This window comes from Rhinolophus sinicus, chromosome 8 (genome assembly GCF_057876585.1).
Source record: "Rhinolophus sinicus isolate RSI-liver-muscle chromosome 8, RSI-T2T, whole genome shotgun sequence".
NCBI classification, from domain to species: Eukaryota; Metazoa; Chordata; class Mammalia; order Chiroptera; family Rhinolophidae; genus Rhinolophus; species Rhinolophus sinicus.
This window is the reverse complement of record NC_142508.1, coordinates 42,484,141-42,507,735: the sequence shown is the minus strand read 5'-3', so window position 1 is coordinate 42,507,735 and position 23,595 is coordinate 42,484,141. Positions and strand designations below refer to the sequence as shown.

The 23,595-nt window shown below is 54.2% G+C and overlaps 2 protein-coding genes across 7 annotated transcripts; one reads left to right on the top strand and one right to left on the bottom strand.

The window, feature by feature from the left end:
* Positions 1-434: 434 nt before the first annotated feature.
* On the bottom strand, positions 435-17,062 carry DEDD2 (death effector domain containing 2). Of its 5 annotated transcripts, XM_074314247.2 has the most exons (6): positions 16,852-17,057; positions 16,365-16,574; positions 14,523-14,888; positions 12,843-12,965; positions 9,667-9,816; positions 435-1,670 (listed from the first exon to the last, which is right to left on the bottom strand). In XM_074314247.2, the coding sequence occupies exons 3-6, from the start codon at positions 14,848-14,850 to the stop codon at positions 1,279-1,281; spliced, it is 993 nt and encodes a 330-aa protein (XP_074170348.1). In that variant the 5' UTR covers positions 14,851-14,888; positions 16,365-16,574; positions 16,852-17,057; the 3' UTR covers positions 435-1,278. The 5 variants fall into 5 exon arrangements, with proteins under 5 accessions (XP_074170348.1, XP_019569318.2, XP_019569317.2 ...); XM_019713759.3 differs by lacking the exon at positions 16,365-16,574 and having other exon boundaries at positions 16,852-17,062; XM_019713758.3 differs by lacking the exon at positions 16,852-17,057 and having other exon boundaries at positions 16,365-16,833.
* Positions 17,063-17,157: 95 nt separating this feature from the next.
* On the top strand, positions 17,158-22,288 carry ZNF526 (zinc finger protein 526). Of its 2 annotated transcripts, XM_074314245.2 has the most exons (3): positions 17,158-17,283; positions 19,174-19,274; positions 19,361-22,288. In XM_074314245.2, the coding sequence occupies exon 3, from the start codon at positions 19,378-19,380 to the stop codon at positions 21,403-21,405; it is 2,028 nt and encodes a 675-aa protein (XP_074170346.1). In that variant the 5' UTR covers positions 17,158-17,283; positions 19,174-19,274; positions 19,361-19,377; the 3' UTR covers positions 21,406-22,288. The 2 variants fall into 2 exon arrangements, with proteins under 2 accessions (XP_074170346.1, XP_019569311.2); XM_019713752.3 differs by lacking the exon at positions 19,174-19,274 and having other exon boundaries at positions 17,166-17,283.
* The last annotated feature ends 1,307 nt before the right edge of the window (positions 22,289-23,595 follow it).

Below are 23,595 nucleotides of genomic sequence, written 5' to 3'. Positions count from 1 at the left end.
AGAGTTAGGAGATCCAGATTTCAGGAGGTGACTGTCCAGAAGGTGTGAGGGGCAGGGAGCCACCTGGAGAGGGATTCTAGGCAGAGAAGCCTGGTTGCTGGTTTGGTTTCCAAACCTCTGGGCTCTGTCAGCCTTGCAGATCACTGACCCACCTCACTGAACTAGTGGAAAATACAAGCACTCCCAAGGAGCACAGCACTCACGAATAGGCTGGGAGTGTTTATGACTCCAAGGCAGTTATTTCCTCTGACAGATGAGGATACTGAGGTCCAGAGAGGCAGGCAAGCCTGTGGTAGCAGCTGGCAGATGATTTAGCATCCTGCCCACCCTCCAGCCTGATACTATACTGGGCCACAAACTCCAGGACTGGTACCAGGCCCAGGCTCTCACCAGCTCCTTCCTCCAGCCCATTTAAGAAAGAGTCCTAGGGAACCTTGAGGCCCACCTATGCCCCTTCCAGGGCAGTTTTATTGGCGCCATTTGTAAAAGGCCTTTCCCATCAGCCCCCAAGCCTTTGCTTTCTCTTTCTGAGAAGTCAGCTGGCTTCTGGTCCTGGCCCCATGGGTAATTAACACACTTGGTCTGATGCTGTTGCCACACACGTAACACTCTGGGCGCAGGTCCTTGTGCAAGGCCATGTCCAGCTCTGGGGAGCAGAAGAAGGTAGAGGGCCAGGTCTATGTGTGGAAGGCGGGCAGAGCCCTGGCTGGCTGCAGAGATGTGTGGGCAAGGTGAGCAGGTGCCATGTGTGCCCTAGCCCCAGTGCCCAATGTGGCTGAAGCCCAGGGTGGAGGTTTGGGGGGGGGGGGGTAATTCCGAGATCCTGAGAGAAGCCCTTAGGCCAAAGAAGTGTGTGGAGGAGGCCAGCGCAGTAGCCCAGGGGAGATGTACATGGGGGCAGTGCGTGCCCACAGCCCAGGGTCAGGGACGTGATGTGCAGGGGGCCTTTGGTGAGTGTGTGGCTGTGTCTCCTTCTCTTTGGGATCTGCATGCCCGAGCCCCTGGCCCCCTGAAGCTGAAAGAACACACCTGGGGGTGGGGATTGAGGGAGCTTGGGAAGGAAACTCAGCTGGAAGTGGTTTAGGCCTCAGAGCCCACATCCTGTCGGAAGAGCTGTCAAGGCGCCAGGCTATCAGGGAGCCTGGCCATCTATCTGTCTGTCGCAGTCCTCAGAGCTGCCGGAGTGATGGTCTCCTAGTGGCAGAGATGATCTTCGTCCTCCAGGGGAGAAGGTGGCCCGGAGCCTAGGAGGTGGGGTCAGTCCTGCCAGATCCAGGATCAGGAGGCCTCAGTGGGGCGCCGCCCCCCATCCTCCTCCATCAGCAACAGGCGGCGCCGGCCAGCCTCGTAGTCAGCCTCGTCCACACTGACCAGCAGGCGGACAGCCTCCCGGCCCACGGCCTCACGCAGGGCCTCAGTCAGGAACACACCCCGCAGGGCCTGCAGCAGGGCACCACTCAGGTAGTCACCCCAGAAGGCGTCCAGATAGGAGAGCTCCGAGAACTTGATGTCACACACCACGGAGCCCAAGTCTCGGGAGCGGAGCACTGCAGTGGCCTGCCCGAACACGTCCAGCTGCCGCGCCAGCGCCTGGGGCCGCCGGGACGCCACTCCTTGCTCCAAGGCCGGCCCATGTTCACAGTACTCTGCTCGCACCCTGAGCCGAATGTCTGTGAGGAAGAAGGGACTGGTCAGTGAGGGGCCGGCACCAACTCACAGCACAGGAGGACCAGGGGAACCGCCACCCTCTCTCCCTCCCTCCCTCGAGCCGCCTCTGCAGGCAACTCCTGCTGCCCAGTGGGTTGCACTGCAGCTGCCCCCACATCCTTCCCCCTTCTGGTAACCACACCCAACTACGGGTAACACCCTCACATGGCTTCCCTCCTGTGGTCTGGCCTGTTATCTCTTGACCTGCCACCCTCCTCCTCTGTCCCTCACGTGCCCCACTCAAGCCTCATCCTCTCCTTGCTTCTCCCCCCACCACCAGGCAGGTTCTGCCTGGCCCTGCCTCTCTTTCAGCTGGGGATGTTTTGCCCTCAGGACTTGCTCCCTCACTTCCTTCAGGTCTTTGCTCAAGTGCCACCTTCCCAATGAGGCCTACCCCGACCACCCTATTTAAACCCCCCCCACGCCCCTGGCCCCCAGCATTCCCAGTTCCCATACCCTGCTCCACTTTTCCCAGCGCACTTATCACCTTCTCCCCTTACTGTCACGCTTATCACCTGTCTCCCCACAATGTGAGCTCCCTGAAGAACGGAATTTTTGTCTGTTTCATTCACTTGTATAGCCCTGTGGCACACAGTAGGTGCTCAATATATAATCCTATTTGTGGAAGAACCAATGCATGAATGAATGGACTTGCCTTTAGGAAACCAGCCTCACCCCTCACCCACCCTTAAATAGTGAGATTCATGTGGGGCCAACCATCTCCCCAGGCCCCTAACCACCCAGCAAATACCAAGCACAGGGGACTCGAGGCTGGAGCTGGGCTAGCTCTACTGGAACCAGGTACTGTCTTTCCACAGAAGCTAAGATGGAGCGGTAAGCCTGGAACTGCTGGGGGCCATATGCCACCAGGAGGGGAGACAATGAAGCCTGCACCCGTGATAGAGAAGGAAAGACTTCTGAGCTCATCACATGAGTTCCAGCTACAATCTGCTTTCTGCTTAAGCCAATCTGAGTTGAGTTTCTGTCACTTACCACCCTCATCAGCCCAAATAAGGTGGCAGCTATGCACAGGGGACAGGACACAGGACTTGTAAGACTATCCTTGTAAATGTGACCTCGGGAATATCATCTCCCTTTGGGATTACTGAATTCACACCTACGAAGAGGGACTACTAATAGAAAACCTCCTCTCCACACATGGCACAGGCTGTCCTGAGGATCAGCTATAAGCTGGAATAACAACTGCAGTCCGCACCACACAGCACAGAGCGCTGTCTGCCAGGTACCACTCCAAGTGCTGGACTCCTATGAACTCACTGAATCTACAAACTACCCTGTGAGGCAGGCCCTCTTATCACTCCCAATGTACAGAGGAGGAAACGGAAGCAAAGAGAAGTGCAGTGACTAGCCCAAGGTCGCAGGGCCAGGCAGTGGCAGCACTCGACAGAGGTCACGGAACCTCCCAGGCCCGAGAGAACAGCTTTGGGTCAATGGACCCGATTCCAACCTAGAAGTTTCAGGCATTGGCTGTGTTACCTGGGACAAGTCACAACCTCCGAGCCCAGGTTCCTGCCTAAACCAGGGGACAATTCCTGCTGTGAAGGGTTAAGAGGATTAAAAAGAGCGAAGAATAGAAAGGAACTAGCTGGCACTGTGCACACACGGTGCCCAACAGGTGCTCCAAGAATGGCAGCCACCGACATCTCGGATGTGCCAAACACTTTACTCTGGGGACTCAGCAGGATCAGCCCTGTGGGGCAGAGGCCACATTCAACCCACTTGACAGATGAAGAAACTGCAGCCCTGGGAGGGGAAGTGTCATACCCCGGACGCCCTTCACCTTTCACAGACCGTGTCAGCAGCAGAGCACAAAGTAGAAAGCAGGTTCCTGTTCCCTCAGATGAGTTCTCAGCATCTCCCACTTCCTCCTCCCACCCCAAACCCCAAACCCTTCCTCTTTCTGCCTTGAGGTGAACCTCACCCTCTCTGCTCAAGGCCCAGGGAAACCTTCCTGGCCTTGGCCCTCAGGACTCCCCGCGGCACTCAGGCCGGCTCCCTTCATTCTAAGGACCAGGTCAGACCTCTGGTCCCATACCCTTGACTCCCATGAGTCACCATGCCCTCAGTTGACGTGGGCCAGGGGGCAGGGGGCTGGGAGGGGCAGCACCTGTCCAAGGCCACATGGGGCTGCTCAGTGACAGAGGCACAGCCAGGTGGCGGAGTCCGACAGACCTTGAGGCGAGTCCCGGCTCTGCCACACTCTAGCTGTGGGGCCTTGGGCATGTGACCTCACCTCTCTGAGCCTCAGTTTCCCCATCTGAAAAACATAAACAAACAAGAGGTCCCTACTACACGGTGGGATCATGAGGATTAAATGAGGCAACTTGGGAAATGCCTGACCTAGGGCCTACATCACAGAACGCACTCAGAAACAGGAACTGTGATTTCAACACCCGCCTCTAATCCCACAGCCCCTGCCCAGGCCCTGCCCTCTGACCCAACCTCCTCCCTCATCTCCTCCTTCAATCCCAGCTACGTCCTCCCATACGCTGTCCTCCAGTCACCAGGGAAGCGCTCCCAGCACCTGCCTTACTCACTCACAAAATGGCCGACCCACCGCCTCTGCTCAGAACACCCCCCGTCACCCACTGTGTCCCACCCAGGTGAACCCTCTCCGAGATGGCCTTTCTCCTCAGCACAGGCTGCTGCTACACCTGTGGCATAAAGAGCCTCCCGAGCCCCCCAGACAACACGGGAGACAGAAGACAGACAGAACCAGGGTGGGGTTGTGTGTGTCTTGTTCATTCTTTCATTCAAAAGCTATTTACTGAGTGCCGGGAACATGGGGGGACACGAGCACCCTGCCACAAGTGCTTCCTGTGTGCCTGGCCCACCCAAGTCCCTCCCCTCCCTCAGGCCCCAGAATCCTCACAGCACCTCATTATCCCCACTTATAGAGGAGGAAATCCTTCACCAGACCACAGTCCAACCTTGGTCTAAAACACAAGAGGACAGCACACAGCGCGAGGAGGGGCAAAGGAGAAGCTACATTTCTGAACCGCTCCATCTCCGGCCCTAAATCATAGCACTTAGAGCAATCCTCTCCTTGACTCCTACCAAAATAATTTAGTAACAACAGGCAACACCTCTATAGTACTTCCCGCAGGCCGGCACACACTCCACACCTACTGATCCCTTTGATCATCCCTGCAACCTTACGAGGCAGTGCTATTATCCCCTTTGTGCAGATGGGGAAAATGAGGCACAGGGGATGAGTCACCTGCCCAAGGCCACAAAGGCAGGAAGGGGCAGAGCTGGAATTCCAACCGAGGTGCCTGGCTCCAGAGCCTGAACTCTTAACTACCCCATCCTGCTTGCTGCCTCTCACAATCATACACAGAAATCTATAATTAAAAGACATCCTGAGGGCAAGGACAGAAAATTATAGAGAGCAAGGTATAATTTAGATTGAAACGATCAGAAAGGACCTCTCCAGGAAATGACATTGGAAGTGAAATGTAAAGGAGGACAAGTAGATGGAGACAGGAAAACAGGAGGGAAGGGACAAGCAGCACCCTCAGGACAGAGAATGTCACATTCAAGTCCAGAGGCCAAAAATGAACCTGGAGCATTCACAGGCTGAGGGCTTGTATGGCTGGGTCACCCGTGGAGAAAGAGGACACAAGGGGACAATTGGAGGGGTGGGGCCAACCACACCCTGGCAAGCCCAAGGCAGGAAGTCTGGGACCTCCTGAGGTGACCACACCTCTCCACACTTCAGTGGCCCCCTCCGTGACAACACCCTAACCCCAGCACCTGCTCCCATGGGCCCACTGTGAGGATTACACGACTGGATGCAGGTTAAGAGCTGAGGCCAGGGCCTGGCACATAATGAGTCTTCCAAGTACAGGTGGGTGGTCGGGAACAGGACCAGAGCAGCAGTCCCGGAAGGCCGCAGGTGGCTGGCCCAGGATGGAAGCAGCAGACATGGAGAGAAGTGGATGGACTGGCCCAGGTGTGATAGTGAGGGGTGAGGCAAGAAAGGTACCGAGCATTCATGCGACCTGGGCTGGGGGCTGGCTGAGTTGTTTCCTGTGGCCAGAAATACCAAGCGTTTTTCAACAGTTTCTCTCCACTTGGGCAGCTGTAGGAAAATGTTCCCTGGCCCCAGAGCAGAGGGTGGGGCTATGTCTTCCTAGAGAGGGGAGCTGCTCCTGCCTCCTGCACTCAGGTGGGCCCCAGAACCCTCCTGTCCCCCAAACCCACACATCATCAGTCTCTCTTCTTAGACAGAATGAGACACCGAGGAAAATGGGAGGGACCTCCTAGTGGGGGACCAGGGAAGGTATGAGGGGCAGGCCCCAGACCACGTGAGCAGATAAGCAGCCTTGTGTGCCAGGCCCTGTGCTGGGTATGGTTGGGGGCCAGAGATAATCTCACTCAGGTTCTTCCCTCTGCGAGTTCCTAGTAGGGCCGCTGGAGACAGAGGACCTGAGCTCCCATGGTGCGTGGCGAAGAGAGGCAGCCAGTGTGCTACCTTCGCCGCCAGGGCAGGGCCAGCATCGCCGTCCTCCGGACAACAGGAAGACCCCTCCTTTCCTCTAGTCTCTTCCCCAGACACACCCAGAGTCATGGCGTCAAATGTAAAGTTCTTCAACCTCTACTGAGCTAATGGTCAAGGCAATAAGGAGAAGCGGCCACCAACCTCAGAGAAAGGTAAGGGCACAATACCACCTAGGACGTGAGCTTGAAAAACAACATGAAACCAGAAGCTGATCAAGCCTCTCCGTCCCAACTACCAATTTTCCGGAAATACAGACCACAGGGGAACACGTTCAATCAACCCTACCACAGGATGCAACTGGCAAAATCCAGTCTTTGGAAAAGGCTATGGGACTACTTTTAACAAATACAGTGTAAGGGAATGGGGGAGAGAGAAAACAGATGGCAGGGGAGTCTGATAGATTAGGAGAGACTTAGAAGAACCAATACTTATGAGACGATTGGAAATTTGAGCATTCGTTAGACATTTGATAATAAAAAATTGTTAATTTTTTTAGAGCACTCTTATCTTTTAGAAGTACATAGTGAAAAACCTACACATGAAATCACAGGACACTTGGAACTGATTCCCAAATAAAATGGCTGATGAAAGAGCATCAGCCACAAGTGACAACCGTTGATGCTGGTGATGGAGAGCCAGGGTTCATTACACTAGTCTGTTTGCTTCTGTATCTTCTACACAGAAAGTATTGGGAGAAAAGTGAAGCGCAGCCTGTTATTCAAATTCTCCAATTGCTTTCCAACATTTTAAAAAATGGGAAGCCCTGATCCACGGGTCACAGGCTCTGTAGGACGGGCTCCTGGTCATCTCTCTTGCCTTTACCTCCCAGAGCCTCCTCTTGCTCCCTTGGATTCAGCCCTGCCAGCTCCCGCCACCTCCTCACCACCATGGCACACTCCCACTCCAGCCTTGGCTCCTGCTGTCCCCTCTATCTCAGTTTTCTTCCCCAGCCATCCACACGCTCTTCTAAGAGGCCTCCCTAGACTACCCAATCTAGAAAATACATCTAAAACTGCATCCTCCATCACTCTCTACCCCTTTGCTCTGCTTTGTTTCTCTTCTCGACTGACATCTGACATCTCTGTCTCCTGGCTTTCTCCTCCCACCAGAACTCAAGCTCCGTGAGGGCAAGAGCCTCCCATCCCTGCGGTGCCTAGCATATAGTAAGCGCTTTATAAATATATGTGGAATTACCAAATGAACAAACCCCAAGTTTCAGCCCAGCCCCACCCCTGCCATCTACAATGGGGGCCATCACCCCTATACCTCAATGCTATCTTGAGACTTCGAGGTCAGGGGTACCACACCCAGCACAGCATCCAATGGATGGCCCTGAGAGGGACATAGAAACTCAACGGTCCTGTGTCCAAGACCAGGACCCCCACCCGACCCGCCATGCCCTTCTTCCTTACATTCTTGGGCCCTGTGGAGTTTAGTCTGGTTCTACCCCTCATCGGAGGGCAGCCGACAGAGGGTCAATCAACCACAGCTATGACAGGTAAGGAGGGGACAAGAACGACAGGCTCCTTCCTCACTCAAGTCTGGAAAGGCCTCCTTCTACCCCTGGGACTGGGCTTCCTTAAAGGTAAGCTAGCTCCACTTTCAGAGGGGAAAACCAGGGCCCTACTGGAGAAGCCTCACTCCAGCCCCACCCTGCCTCTGAGTCAGCAGTCAGACCTGCTTACCCATCCCCCCCCAAAAGCCAGCCACACCCCATGAAGAACCATCCTGCCCTCAAGGAAAAGACCTGATGCCTCTACTGGCAAAACCCCTCCCCAGCCTCAGCTTGGCGTGCTCCCTAGGGAGGCAATGACTCCTTGGGCCGCACAGCCAGCCTGGTGGCTCTGGTAATTACCCCTGAGTCGGGGTAGAGTCATGACCAGGCAGCCATCCCTTGAAGCCGGGGGCTGTCTGAGATCACAAGCCGGCTCTATTGGTCTGTGCCTCCGGACTCACCCAGCACAGCTATCTGCAGCCTCATCTATGGCGTGGATGTGGCGCCCAGTCAGGAGGGCCTCACCCGGGAGGCAGCAGGCACTGGTGCTCTGTGGGCTGGAGGAGGCTCTGCCAATGGCAGGAGGGAGCCGCAAGGTATTCTGGGCAATGTAGAGCAGCTGCAACTTTGGACCTTCCCACCTGTAATTCCAATCCTCCCACCTCTGCCTGAGCATCTCCCCACCTGATCCCCTCTATGTCTGCAGGCTTGCCCAACTCGGAAGACGGGGTACCGGAGAGGTGGGCAGGGGGGAGTGTGTGAGAGATAGTGTGCCCCCCAGGCCTGTGTCCTCCCCTCAGGACCAGGTGGAATTTCCCAAGGGCAAGGTCTGAGCGTGAGTGTCCACAGCAGAGTGCCCCAGCCTGCCCAGCTCAAGCTGCCTACAGGTCTGCTCAGCCCATGTCTTCATTTCCTTAGTCCAGCCCCCTTCTCACCCTCTCCACTGCGACCACTCCAGGCCGGACCTCCCCTTCTTACTGGACTGGGCAACCCCGTCACCCATTTCCCTGCTCCTACTTTAATTGCCTTAACATGCACCCAACAGGGCATGTGCCATGTGTCCGGAGCTGTTCTAAGTACTTTACAAATCCTAACTCATTTATTAACTGTTTTCCAGACGGGCTCAGAGTTCCTTTAAAAACAGCTGTCAAACTGCCTCACCTCCCCCCACTCAAAAACCTTAATAGCACTTGATTCATGGAATAAAATCCAAACCCCCATCTGCTCTGAGGCCTGCCTGGCGCCTCCAGAGTCCCCACCCTCTCTTCATGGCACTTACTATTCAAAGTGAGCTTCAGTTTCACTGGTCTGTCACTGTACTGGAAAGAGGGTCACCTCCACAAGGGCAGGGACCTTACCACTATTCCCACCCCAAACACATGGCAGTCAGTGAGAAAACTGGTACGTAGCAAAGGTCTGGGAAGGCCCAGTTCCAAGTATATGAGCGTTAATGCATTTTCTCTTTCCACAACCCTGTTTGGAAGGTACCATTACCAGCCTCAGAGAGGAAACTGAGGCACAAAGGGGTTCAGTGCCCTGCCCAAGATCAACCAGCCTATTTAAGTGCCAAAGCCGCAGTTAAATTGGACAGCCTGTCTCAGGGTCCCGTTTGCACCCCTGCAGAAGAAAGGACTGTTGAATAAATACACCCCTGCAAAGGTTGGCTGAATAAACAAATGAAATTGGGGCCAGGGAAGGTTTCCTGGAGGAAGCGGCACACGACGTGCTCCTTCAGCTATGAGCAGGATGGAAGCAAGCAAGATGGCGACAGAAAGGAGGAGGATCCCACTGTGCTGAACAGAGGGATGGGAGCGAGTACGCGCCCACTAGGTGTCCACAGGGGTGCTGCACCCCAAACAAATGCCCGCTCCTCCTGTCCTCTGGCTCTGCAGCCTGCCAGTCACTGTACATGCATTCCCCGAGGACCACAGACACCTACCACAGGTCACTTTGCCTTCCGAGGCAGGTCTGGCCGGCTCCTGCTGCTGCTGCTGCCGCCGGGGGGCGGCTGGGCCTCCTCTCCGACGCCGTCTGGCACCACCACTGGGCCGGCCCCGACTCCGCCGCTGCCGCTTGGTTGGTGGGGAGCCTGAGCAGAGACAGATGGGGTTACTGAGGACCGGGATGATAGGTAGAGGACCAAGGCGGTGCCCGGGGAAGAGATCGAGGCTGGTGTCTGTACAGTGAGACGGTGGGTGAGGCCCTCTGTTTCCTGTGCCTCAGAAGTCTCGTTCATCAGATGAGGAATAAGTATAACCTAGCATCATCTAGAAGGGCAGACGAGCATGACTCCCTCACAGCAGTCCCACTCTCAGGTGTGATCCTAGAGAAATCACTGCACGCTCACACCAGGAGACCAGCATGGCAGCAGCCACTGAGGCACTGTTTATAGTTATTAAGTGAAAATAATGTGAATGTCCAGCAAAAAGAATAGAGAGTAATTTCCAGGATATTTAGTGAAGGAAAGCAATGTGCAAAAGAAATGTCTATAGTGGGGAAAAAAAAGAAATGTCTATAGGGGTGGCCAGTTAGCTCAGATGGTTGGTTGCTGGTTCGATCCCCGCATAGGCTGCTGTGAGCTGTGCCCTCCTTAAAAAAAAAAGTGTCTACAGGTTGCGATACTTCACATACGAAAGGAGAAGAGGGGGTGGTCGGTTGGCTCAGTTGGTTGGAGCGTAGTGCTAATAACACTAGAGTTGCCGGTTCTATACCCATATGGGCCACCGTGAGCTGTGCCCTCCAATAATAATAACAATAATAATAATAATAATAAAGAATAACTGCACGTTAAAAAAAAAGAAGACACAAGACTATATACATATTTGATATTTCTGCAAGATGAAACACTGTGTGAATGAAATTGAAAATGAGAATGAAAGTAAGAATGACACCGGTTACCTATTTGTTTAGGGAGAATAGTGGAAGTGATACTTCTAAGAACATCTTCTTTACATAAGTTAGTTTTCACATATTCAAAAAACTTCACAGACAGAAGAAACAAACCATAAAATTAAACACAAACAGATACAAATGAATCTAATTGTATATACAATTAGTAACATGACCAAGACAAAAGAATTACTTCAAGCTACTTGGAAGAATATTCTGACTGCAAACTCTCAATAGATATACTCTGAGGTGAAGAACCACAAATACATGGTTTCCTTCAGTACCTATAGTCAGCAGATATTAACACTGTAATTTTAAAGCTATTTTTTCTTGTTGTAAAATAAAGCAAATAAACCCACATCTCAATGTTATTAGGAACAATTATTTTCCGTGTAAGAGAAAAAATCCTTGTTATGTGAATTTTGAATTAAAAATACTAATATAAACTTTTAAATAGTAAATTTATTGGGGTGACATTGGTTAATAAAATTACATAGGTTTCAAGTGTACAATTCTATAATACATCTGTATATCTGTATATTACATTGTGTGTTCATCACCAATATGAACTTTTTTAAAGCACAGTTTCTAACTCTAGTCACTACAATGCACACACTCAGCACATCTTGGCCTCTAAATACCACTACCTCCAAAAGATACCAGGCTTCTGGAAACCGCTGAGTCCAAGGCTAGGGAGGGGAAAATACAAGTGAGCCCAGGACATCTTGCAGTGTCACAAAGCAGGAAGCACATAATGAATGATGGAGACATGACAAAAAGACATAGAAGGTAGTCAATCTGAACACCAGATAGAATGACTCATTGATTATAACACAGCAAATAAACATGAAAGCATGAGTCCATAGTTCAACAACAACAACAACAACAAAACACAAAAAAGGGGGGGAGGGAGTGAAAAGGAAAACTTGAAAGAATGCCAGCTAACAGATGTAGAAAAAGTAGTAGAAAATAACCATTTTTCAAACACCAGTGTAATAAATGGTTCAGACAGAGATCACCAATGGATGCTAAGCCCACTGGGGATGCTGTTGGGAAACATGATGTGCCAAAGTGTCATCCCATAGATTGTCTACTAACCATAAAGGGGGGAAAATGTCCCTTTATAAAGGATAAATATGGCAGACACCACCTTAACTAAGTGATCAAACTCACAACAGGAAAATTAGACCTTCTGCTTCCTGATATGCTCCAATAACAAGCACACAGCATCAATCAAGGAACATTCCTGCCAAAAACGTGGAACCTGAGTCGGATCAAGCCTCCAGACCCAATTCCCACTTAGGAAAAATGGGGGACAAGAGGGACAATTTAAATGACACCATCAGGAAATTATCAGACACTTCTGGAAACAATTGGGACACTCTACAAAACAGCTGGTCTTGTAGGGTAAGTCAATGTCATGGGGAAAAAAGAAAATGGCATGGGATGGGGGAGGCATTTCAGTTCTATAAGAGATTAAGATGTAATAACTGAATTCTTAACAACTCAACTATGAGTGGATCCTGAAAGTAGAGACAGTCTTAAGGAGAGATGAAAATGGACCATCAAGACATCGGAGAACGTCTTGGTACTTTCTTAGGTACGATAATGGTCTTGAAGTGGTAGAGGAGAATCTCCTTATTCTCAGGAGAGGCCTACTGATCTAGGGGTAAAGTGTCCTGATACCTAAAACTTACTTTCAAAGAGTTCAACTAAAACACCAGAATTATGTATACACATATGTAAAGCAAAAGTAGCAAATGTTAAAGTTATGGAATCTAGGTGGATAAAATATGAGCATATTCACTGCACTAATCTTTCAACTTCTTTGCATATTTGAAATTACATTTGAATAATTAAAAAACTCGGAGAGGGAGATAGATTGGATAAATTAATAGGCACACCAATTAAAAGACACCAGTTGGAGTTACTCAACATAAATAAACCTCAGAAACATGTCCAGCAAAGACAGCCATGTCAAGAATGATGAACCCATAATGTAATGCCATTTAGATGAAATATAAACCATCTAAATGGCATATAAGAAACAATTCCATACGTTACTTCCAGACACGTGTTTTTGTAGCAATAGTAAACACACACAAGGCAAACATGAGACAGAATGGCCCCTTGGGCCCCTTCCTTGATGGGTCAGGATTGGGGAGGTTCATCAGGGTTCAGAACCAAGAAAAGGACACCACTCATGTCCCCCCCAGCTGGACTCACCTGTCTCCCACTGGCCCTGCTGAGCATCTGAAGAACTGCTTGACTGCCGACGGCGATGGCAGCTGCCCTCTGTCCTCTTTGAAGAAGAGCTGGAGTTGTCATAGTTGTAGCGTTCTGGAGACACTGTGGGGAGAGAATGGAAAGAAGTATTCATAGCCTCCAGCCCCTCCCAGGCCCAGCCTCCAATTCCCATCCCGAGATGAATGCCTGCCCCACGGGGTACCTGAGTTCCCCAGAGGTCAGAGACCAGATACCCACTCCCCCTCCAACACCTCCTTCCTAGTGGTTGCTCGATGCCTCCTGACATAGAGGACTCATCACCTCCTGGGGCCACCCGACCCATGTCTACAGCTGCTCCAAGTTATTCCATAAACTGACTCATAGTCAGGATCCCTACAATGTAACCCCCCATCAACTGCCCCCCCCACTCTCCCTGAGGCCCCAAGGAGTGAGTAGGCCTCTGTGCAGACTCCCCAAATCTTCTCTTCCAGAGCCTGACCTCCTGATATATTTTTCCAAAAGTGCTGTCAGTTCTTCCCTAGTGCTGCGCTTCTACTGGTTATCCAAACCCCATGGGCTTACCGTGTGCAAGGTAGTCTCACAATCCCCCTCCCCAAACTAGCCACCGCCTCAACAGCTCAAGGCCTATGCAACGTGGGGTTCCTATGCCTTAAACCTTCCCAGCTCCTCAAGACTGCTAACCTTCCCTCACAAGGATTAAGGGTATCAACTCTAGATACAAGCTAGCGGGGTTTGACTTCTAGCTCCCATTTTTCTAGCTATGTTATCTGCAAGCCCCTGTGATGTGTGGCTTCTCATCTACCTCTGCCCTCGCTTTGGTCCCGTCTGCTCCTGCCACACTGGTTTCTGATGATGCCAAATTCATTCCTGCTTCAAGGCTTGAAAGCTTGCCTTTCCCTCTCCCTAGAATTTTTCTCCTCTGAGATCTGTGCACAGTGGCACCAGTTCAGCCTCAGTTCAAATGTCACCTTCTCTGAAAGGTCTTGACTGGTTATCCAATCTAAGGGGGCCTCCCTTCACTTAGTGGAACTCCCTACCCTCTATATTCCATTACTTGTTTTTAGTCTTTCTACAACCATATGTAAAAATAAATTGTTTATCTGTTTTAATGTCTGATTCCCCCACTAAATGTAAGCCTCATGGAATAAATACTTTGTCAGATGGTCACCCTGTATCTCCTGTGCCGTCATACAGGATTCAGTTCTTATATATGGACAAGTTGCTTAACACGTTGCATATGGCGGGGTTTAAATCCCTCATGAAGATTCTCGTGATCCATACGCAACGTGTTAACTTCTCTACACCTGATGTTTTCCCTGTAAGGTGGGACAGTAATAGGACTTCCTCATGGGATTACCAGGAGAATATAAAGTGATAGTTCATATGAAGGGCTTACGCTGTGCCTAGCATGAAATAAGCCCTCCATAAAGTGGTCACAAACATCATTATTGATGTGGCCAAATTCCACCAGCTCACCCCTCCCAACGCCATGCCTCCTCCCTCTTGCGTTTCTCACTGATACTCTGTGAGGAGGGGAGAGTGGGATGGGACATAGGCTGTCTGATATGGCGCTGTCCATATCAGGGCACCATAGGGACCCCGATGGGGAAGAAGGCCCATTCCCCACCGGAAGTCTCTCGCCCTTCCATTTAACCATACCTGGCCGGCGCCGCTTGCGCGCCAGGTGCGGCAGCAAGTCGTGCCGGGCCAACACGCGCAGGAGCTGCCCTAGAAAACGCAGGTTGCTCTCGTCGCACTGCCCGCGACGCTCCAGTTCCAGCAGCAGCTCCAGGCCGCTACGAGCGCGGGACAGGCCGCCAGCGGCGCCGGGAGCCTCGTCCAGCAGGAAAGCCAGCAGCTCCAGTTCACACTCGGTCAGCTGCCCGCCCACGACCTCGAACATACGATGAAGCGACAGCATCCCGTAGTAGTCCAGGCACTCATCCTCCTCCCAGCTCGGGGCAGGGGTCGACCCAGACAGCGCCATACCCGGGGGAGAGGGGCGGAACAAGCTCGAACCAGGGCCTAGAACCCACTCAACGGGGAGGGGTGGAGGTCAGCGACGTGGGGGCCTGGCCCCTTCTCCGCCAGTGTGTCTCCCCGTCCCCATCCCGCGGGGCAGGGCCACCCTCACACTTCAGTCGTCTCAGCCTCCCCCTTCCCCGGGAAGGAATGGTATCGCCCGAGGTCCCCTAGTAACAGGTTGAGACGCCAGACCCCACTAGACCGATTAGTCTGTCCTGCCGAGTCCGAAAGCCCCTCCCCAGGTGGTATGTTCCGAACCAGCCTCCGGAACCGACTAAGTGATTCGGTCTGAACAAGATTGCGGGCCCACCCCGAGGCACCCTGCCGACTGCCTTTTGACTCTGGGTAGTACTGTCTGGATGTGACCCTCGGCTCCGTCCAGTGGTACTGTCCGATGAGCCTCACCGCTCCACCCAATTGGTACCATCCCAAAGTGACCCTCTGCCCCCTACAAGTGGGACCGACTCTAAGTAGCCCTGCTCTCCACACAGGTGGTGCTGTCCGAACCCGACCCCCTCGCCTTGTAAGGGTGGTACCGCCCTCTCTCCAACTCCCAGGTGGTTCCGTCTACCCGCCACCAGTCGCCCTTAGGCCTCTCTGGATCCTCACCGGAATCCGGCGTCTAACGACTCCTGGGCGACGGCCGCAGCCACTTGTTTTGGATCTTTCTGGCACCTTCTCTATTATTACGCCTGCGTCACCTCGCCCCTCCTTCCTTCCCCCAACTCGCGCAGGTGCGACCGCCACGCCCCTTAGGCGCAAGCGCAGAGAGATGCTTTCAAGCCCCACCCCTCCAGGCCCGCCCCCAACGGTAGCGTCTGGGTCGGCCTGCGCTGCGCCTGCGCACAGCGTGTGTTGTTCCGCGTCTGAGTTGCATTTAGTACACGGTTGCAGGGCTGCTTCTGCCGGTCCGTGACGCAAATCGCCGGGTCCTTGTTGCCCCACGTCACGACCTTTCGGAACGACTCATCTCATGGACTACAGCCCCCTCTTAAACACGACATAGACGCCTACATTACCACTGCCCCCAGCTGCCCCTGGCAAAGGACCACAATCGTGACGGTCCTGGCTCAGAGTGGTGCCCAGGTTCTTTTGATCGGGACTTGGACGCCCTTCCATTAGACTGCTCCTTACTCCTCATGGCAACCAGGAACCTGCAACCCAGCTGTGCTATCTCGATCCCGACTAGAATCCCTCCTCGTCCAACAGACGCCCTCTCTCCCCCCCATCTATAAGATCCTTCTGAGCAAGACAAGGACTCCCTCACCTCATGTTAGGAACCAATGTCTCCTCCCAGATTTCAGTAGGCCCCTCCAGCATCCATCATGAACCCAACTCCCTCCCCCCCATAACTCCTCCGAGTCTCTGCCCTCCAAGGTCACGGGATCTCCCAATACCCCCATCTCTAACCTGCAACTGGTGTTCAGGCTGCATGGGGGAGCCTTGGGTGTGGTGGGCACCCCGCTCCCAACTTACGTGAGTCAAGGTCAGGGCCCACACGTGCCTTGAGACAAGTCCCCTCCTGGACTGGTTCCCACTTCCGGAATTATCTCCCCTTCGGAGGCGGGAGACCTAGGTACTGCCTGGCACTGGTTCAGCACTGGCTCTGCTTGGGCTGCAGCAGGGACCTTGGAAGAGTCCCTTCCCCTCTTTGATGGCAACTGTAACCTATTGAAGCCCAGTCCACTGGGTCGAACACACAGTAGGTACCCGATCAGCGAATATCATTAAATCAACCGAAGAGTGGGAGGGAAGGGAAAGCAAACTGGGAAGGACTACGTCAATGTTAAATGAGTTATAGTGGGCACCCACGATGTTATCAGGCCCCGCGCTGAGCGTTTTTATGTGTTTGATTTCATCCAATTCCATTAACAGCCTTGCATATGATTCCAGCCCATTTTACACAGGAATAAAAGTAAGGCCTATGTAAAAAAATAAAAAATAAAAAAGAGAGGGGAATTACCCCAATTGTGTCTGGCTCCAAAGCTGTGCTCTCGGAGATGCTCAGTCTCTTCAGCTATGAAATGACACCTCTGATCAAGGTGTCCTGCCGCCCAGGCCACTCCATGGGCCCTTGCTTTCCAATGGTACCCATTTCTCTCCGCTTAACTTTCAGACTTAGCAGAGAAACGGCCCGGGAGAACTGCGCAAGCGCTTCTCGGAGCCCTGAGCCCAGCCCACAGGGCACAGTTGCGTGCGTGGAGAAACTCGCCTAGCCCCGCCTGAGCTTCAACACGCAGGCTCAAGGGCGCGTGCCCTACGCTGCCGGCTCCGATTGGTCGCCACGCGTAAGGGCGCCGCCCAATGGGAGGTGTGGATAGTGAGGGGTCCCACACGCCAGGAGCAGAGGGTCTGTGTCAAGAGCGACGGGGGCTGCAGGAGACGAGAGAGACTGGTGAGGGCGCCGCGGGAAGGCAGCGCTGGGCGTACGGAGAGGGTGGAGGGAGAACGAAGGGGACACCGGGGGTTGAAGAGGACTGGGGCCTGCGCTAGGGCGGGAGCGGCGCGGAGTGGAAGGAGAGCGCTTCTTCCTAAATGCCCCGGAGCATTGATTGAGCTCCCGCGGTGTGCAGGACCCTACGCTTGAGCTCGCCGGCCCCCCACTCCTTGCAGGGAGCTCTTAGGTTGTGGAGTTGATATGTCTGGCCAGAGAAAAGGGATGTGTCGCTGTATAGCGGGAAAGTTGAACTTCCAGGCCCCTGGTGGGTTCTTTCCTGGAAGGACTTACTGATCTGCTGCTGTATAGAAAGCCCCCATTCCTAGCTCCCAAAAGTTCACAATCCAAGATTGGTAAGGGGGTAATGTAAACGAGGAAAGTTCAAATGTTAGGTCTGTCGGGACACCTTCTAGAGGGACATTTACTGAGTGCCTACTTTGTGTAAGCCTTACACCACACGTTGGCCTGCATCCTAGAGGAATTCCCTGTTTGGAGTGGGGCTGTAAACACGGAAAAATTGAACTCTCAGGCACCTGGTTCACTACTTCCAGGAAGATCCTTTATTGAATGGCTATTGTGTGCAGGGCCCTGGCAACTGAAAAATTAGTGAAGGAGTTAAGGAAAGTTTAGCTCCTGGGCTTTTAGTGAATCATTTACTCAAGGAGCATTTATTGGGCACCAACTGAAAGCACGGCCCTGTGCTGGATTGTTACTGTGGGTGTTCATGATCAAATAGGAGAGTTGGTCTGCTGGGAGAAGTGGAATGAGCACAGGGACATTTAAACTCCGGGGGACTCACTTCCTGAGGGAGCATTAATTATCCATTCCCTAAATATCTACTCAGTGCCTACTGTGTGCTAAGCATTGTTCTTGGCACTAGAAATATATCAGTGACGAACGGACTAAAATCCCTGACCTCTGGGAGTTTAATATGAGCAACTTTTGTGTGTCAGGTGTAAACTGAACTCCACCTGCCTCCTGGCACTAGCAGATGAGTTGAAGAAGAGATAGAAAAGGTAGAGACTGAATTTGGAAAATTAGCTCCTAGACCTGTGAGGGAGGTAGCCATTTGCCAAAGGGACCTTGAGTCCCTGCTATGTGAAGAGTCCTAGGTTGGGTTGAGCCCGCACATCTAGAAGGGGAGATGGGGCACATAGAGAAAAGTTCACAAGTTAAAATCCCTGACACTGGTCAGTGGTTTTGTTGATGACAGCAGCCCCTGCAACGAATCTGTCCTGACTACAAGCTCAGTGAGGAGCACAGAGACTTCATCCCAAGTTCACGATAATGGCTACGATAGAGGTGGCACAGGATACCATAGGAACTCCAAGGAGAAGGGAGTGGCCACTAGCCTGAAGATGTAGACATGTTGTCAGAAAAGGTTTCACAAAGAAAATGCTGGGGAGGAGTTTGCTAGACAAAAAGAGGAGAGAACTTTCTTGGCAGAAGGAATAGCAGCATCAAAGACGTAGGGTCTAAAAGCATTTCTGGATAACTGCAAGTGCTACTGTCTAACGTGTATCAAGTACCAGGGACTTTGTGGTCAGTACTACTTTTAGCCCCATTTCACAAGTGAGAAAACCGTCTCAGAGAGAGGAAGTAAGTGATGGAGCTCAGATTCAGGCCAAGGGCAGTCTGGTCCCAGGGCCTGAGCTCTTAATCACTTTGCTTTACTGCACCTCTGTGTCTCCGTGTAGAAGGAGGAAAGGTGCTGCACAGAGAGGGAACTGCAGGCAAAGGCCAAGAGGCCCCAAAATATGTGTGTTCTCGGAAAGGGTGTGACTGGCCCTCTGGGTAAGAAGGGCAGTATCAGAGGCCAGACTGAGGAGGGTTGTCTCTCTCCTGCAGATGCCTGGCCACCTTGGGGCATGTGTCAGCTTCAGAGTCACAGGTTCATTGAAGACTGAGACATAAACACTGGATCCAGACTCGCTGACTGATAGAGGCTGGTGAGTGACAGGATGGCAAGGAAACTCCTGAGACATCCTCCCTCTCTCGGATTCCTGGTGTCTCACCAGCTCCCTTCTTTCTCCAGGCACTGCCTTCCCCACCATGGCAGAGGTGGTGGCTGAGGTGGCCGAGATGGCCGAGATGGCCACACAGATGTCCCCAGGGGCAATGGAGATGTCTATACCGGTGTTTGGGGAGATGATGGAGATGTCAGCAGAGGTGACTGAGATGAAGGCTGGGGAGGCCCTTGCCTCATCCCTCTTCTTCCAGCACCACCAGTTCATGTGCTCTGAGTGTGGCAGCCTCTATAACACCCTGGAGGAAGTCATCTCACACCAGGAGCAGCACGTGCCCACTGTCACCGAGGAGGAGGCGCTGAGCACCCCGGATGCTGGCCTGGAGCCAGAGCTAGTGCCAGGTGCTGCGGATGGGCCCTTCCAGTGTGGTGAGTGCAGCCAGCTCATCCTCTCCCACGGTGAGCTCCTGGCCCACCAGGACGCCCACCTCCGGGAGTCTGCAAGCCAGATCCAGTACCAGTGTGGGGACTGCCAGGAGCTGTTCCCCTCACCTGAACTGTGGGTAGCTCATCGAAAGGCCCAGCACCTTTCTACTGCAGCAGCCGAACCACCAGTGCCACCACCTCTGCCTCCCCCAACACCACCCCCTCCACCCCCTGCTCCACCGGAAGTCCAGATGGAGCCCTACGAGTGTCCTGAGTGCTGCACCCTCTGTGCCACCCCTGAGGAGTTCTTGGAGCATCAAGGCACCCACTTTGACTCCCTAGAGAAAGAGGAGCGCAATGGGCTGGAGGAGGAGGAGGGGTGTGAGGAGGGTGAAGAAGAGGATGAAGAGACGGAGGAGGAAGAGGAGGCAGCAGGGCCTGCAGAGCTTGGTGGCGATTCTGCGGGAGGCGGCAAGACCACAGCTGGCTGGGCCCAGGGCTGTGGGGATTATCCCCAGCACTGGGCCTCGGCAGGGGCGCGCCGGAGACACCGGTTGGCATCCCGAGCCTCTGCGTCAACCACCCACCCCTTCCGCTGCAGCCAGTGCCAGCGCAGCTTCAGCTCCGCAAACCGGCTGCTGGCTCATGGGCGGGCACACGTTGGTGGCACCCACGAATGTCCAACCTGCTTCAAGGTCTTCAAAAAAGCAGCCTCACTGGAGCAGCATCTGCGGCTGCACCGTGGCGAAGCCCGCTACCTCTGCGTGGACTGTGGTCGTGGCTTCAGCACAGAACTCACGCTGGTGGCACACCGGCGGGCCCACACCAGCAACCCACTGCATCGCTGCCGCTGCGGCAAGACGTTCAGCAACATGACCAAGTTCCTCTACCACCGGCGTACCCACGCCGGCAAGAGCGGGGCGCCCCCCACCACAGCAGGGGCCTCCCCGGCCCCCACCGAGCCTCCGCCCCCGCCCCCGCCCCCCGCCCCGCCCACCCAGCTGCCCTGCCCCCAGTGCTCCAAGTCCTTCTCCTCCGCCTCGCGCCTCTCCCGGCACCGACGCACAGTGCATGGACCCCCCGAGCGGCGACACTGTTGCGGGGTTTGTGGCAAGGGCTTCAAGAAGCTGGTCCACGTGCACAACCACTTGCGGACGCACACGGGCGAGAGGCCCTTCCAGTGCCACTCCTGTGGCAAGACCTTTGCTTCTCTGGCCAACCTCAGCCGCCACCAGCTGACCCACACGGGCGTGCGTCCCTACCAGTGCCTGGACTGTGGCAAGCGCTTCACGCAGAGCTCCAACCTGCAGCAGCACCGGAGGCTGCACCTGCGGCCGGTGGCCTTCGCCCGTGCGCCCCGCCTCCCCATCACCGGCCTCTACAACAAGAGCCCCTACTACTGTGGGACCTGCGGCCGCTGGTTCCGCGCCATGGCTGGTCTACGACTGCATCAGCGGGTCCACGCCCGAGCTCGTGCGATGACACTGCAGCCCAGATCACCTCCTCCCGCCCCACCCCCGCCCCCGGAGCCTCAGCAGACTATCATGTGCACCGAGCTTGGGGAGACCATCGCCATCATCGAGACGTCCCAGCCACTGGCTCTTGAGGACACGCTGCAGCTGTGCCAGGCAGCACTGGGGGCCAGTGAAGCCAGCGGGCTGTTGCAGTTGGACACGGCCTTCATGTGACACAGCTAAGAGCAGCAATAAAAGAGTTTGGTTGCAGCAGCAAGTGTGGTCACCTGTAGGGAGAAATGGGACTACACCCTGGCAAGCCAGTCTGGTGCCCACCGGGTACCAGGATGCACCCTGGCCTTACCCGCTGACTCCTCCACAGCCTGCCAGGTTTCTCGTCACCTTTCTCTGCCTGAGGGGAAACTGGAGCTCTGAGACAAGATCTGTCCCAGGTAACCCCACTACATGGCAAAGCAGGTTTGCCAAGGCTGTTTGCTCTGCATCACCCTGCTAGCCAGCAAGTTCAGGGAACCTTTCCTGAGCCCCGGCCACTTGTCAGGTCTGTGCTGGGCACTGTCACATACCTCTTCAGTTCCTCCGCTTGTCCCCCCTGCCCTAGCCTTACCTGGACTCGGCTCTGCCTGGTGGAGGAAGACACTAGACTGCTCTGGGCTCCCTTCATCTCACTTTTCACAATGGGAGAGGAAAGCTGTAAGTGCCCAGGTGCTCGGCTGCAGACTGGGTGACGCTGAGCCCCAGGAATGAGCCAGACACAGGGGGCCCGCGGTGGAGTAGCAGGAACACGCACAAGTACAGAGGGCCTTGCTCTCTGAGCGTGTCTCACTGATTCTCAGCCTGGGTGTCCTAAGGCCTCTTTCCCACGCGCTGGGCACTGCTGGGCCTGAGAGACGAGTCAGGCCTCTGCCCTGCCCCTTGGGGCAGACAGGTTCCTTGGGGCCGCAGTGGGGACGTGCAGGACAGTGAGTCCCAGAGCAGGGACAGAGCTCCGTGGTGGGAGACTTCCTAGACGAGGTAGGACTCTGCTAGCGGAAGAGAACATTCCAGGCAGACAGCACTGCAAGGAGGCTGAGTTCTTGGTCTACTTGGAGACCGTCCAATTATTCACAACTACAACAGCGAACATTTGACTGCCTAGCCGTGGCAGGCACCGCAGTTACTACTAGACATGTATTATGATCCAAACCAGCCTGGGAGCTGATCTCGGGGTTATCCCTGTTACACAGATGAGAGAACGGGCAGAGACTTGCCCAGGTTCTCACAGCGAGGCAGCGGGGTCACTGACATTTGCACGGAGGTGATCCGTTCAGCCCATGTCGGTAACCAGTGCTGCTGAGTGATTACAGCCTGACCCCCATGCAGGGGCTGGGGGCTCAGAGGAGTCTCTGTAACTGGATGAAAGGTGAGCCGGTGCCACAGAGCAGAGCAGTTGGGGTTTGAGGGGGGCCTCAAAAGATCAAAGGTCTTGGGAGCAGGAAGGGATCCCCAACCTTCTCAGTTTTCCTGGGGTGCCAGTTCTTCCCTCTAGATGGAGGATGGTTACGGCAGGTCTGTGGGGCAGGTGCCTCCCAGGCCTCTGCAGACCCTGGTGCTCTGGCAGGCGAGGCAAAATGGGGCAGGGCCGAGTTGTCTGGGAGGGAGGCCTGACCTGGGAAGGCCGTCAAAGCCGTTAAGAAGTTGGGGCAGTGTAAGGAGATGAGGACCATAACTAGGGGTTAGGGGTCCCTGAGGTCAGGGTGGGTGGAGTGAGGGGGAGGCCGGAGATGGTCCAGGAGGGAGAGGATGGGGCCAGAGCTGGGCAGAGGCTGTGGGGGTGGGAGGGTGAGGGACACCCTGGGTGACCTCGTGGCTGACTGGGTGTGAGGGTGGGGTAGGAGCCCGAGGTCTGCCCCTCGCCCGGACCAGCCCTCCTGCCCTCCAGTCCGCCTGCTGTATGTATTCATCTTATGAACAGGGTGATACCTGGGTGGTGTTGAGCGGGGGGCCCAGGATTTGCTCTGGGCAGCAGGCAAGTGCCCTTGGGGTGGCCTGAGCAGACAAAAGCCCAGATGCCACAGAACAGACCTTGAACTCCCTCTGGAATATATGTGAAACTACTCTCTTTCTTCACCCATGGAGCACATCAGTTGCTCCTCCCAAGTCCCCTTTCTACTTCTGGGGCCTCTGCCCTCGCCTACTGCTGGTACCGTGTGGAGGAGGTGCCATTTCCCTCTGCCCATGGCCCCACCATCTGGCTCCAGCATGTTTCTAAATGAGGGTAAAAGCCAGGCTCTCTGCACCAACCTTCCCAACATCCGTTTGAGACATGGAAATGAGGGTTTGGGGCTCTGCCCCCATGCATGCCCACTAAGTCTACACCGGGCTGGTTTTGTGTCCTCTGGGCCCTGAAGCGGCAGCCAGCACAGG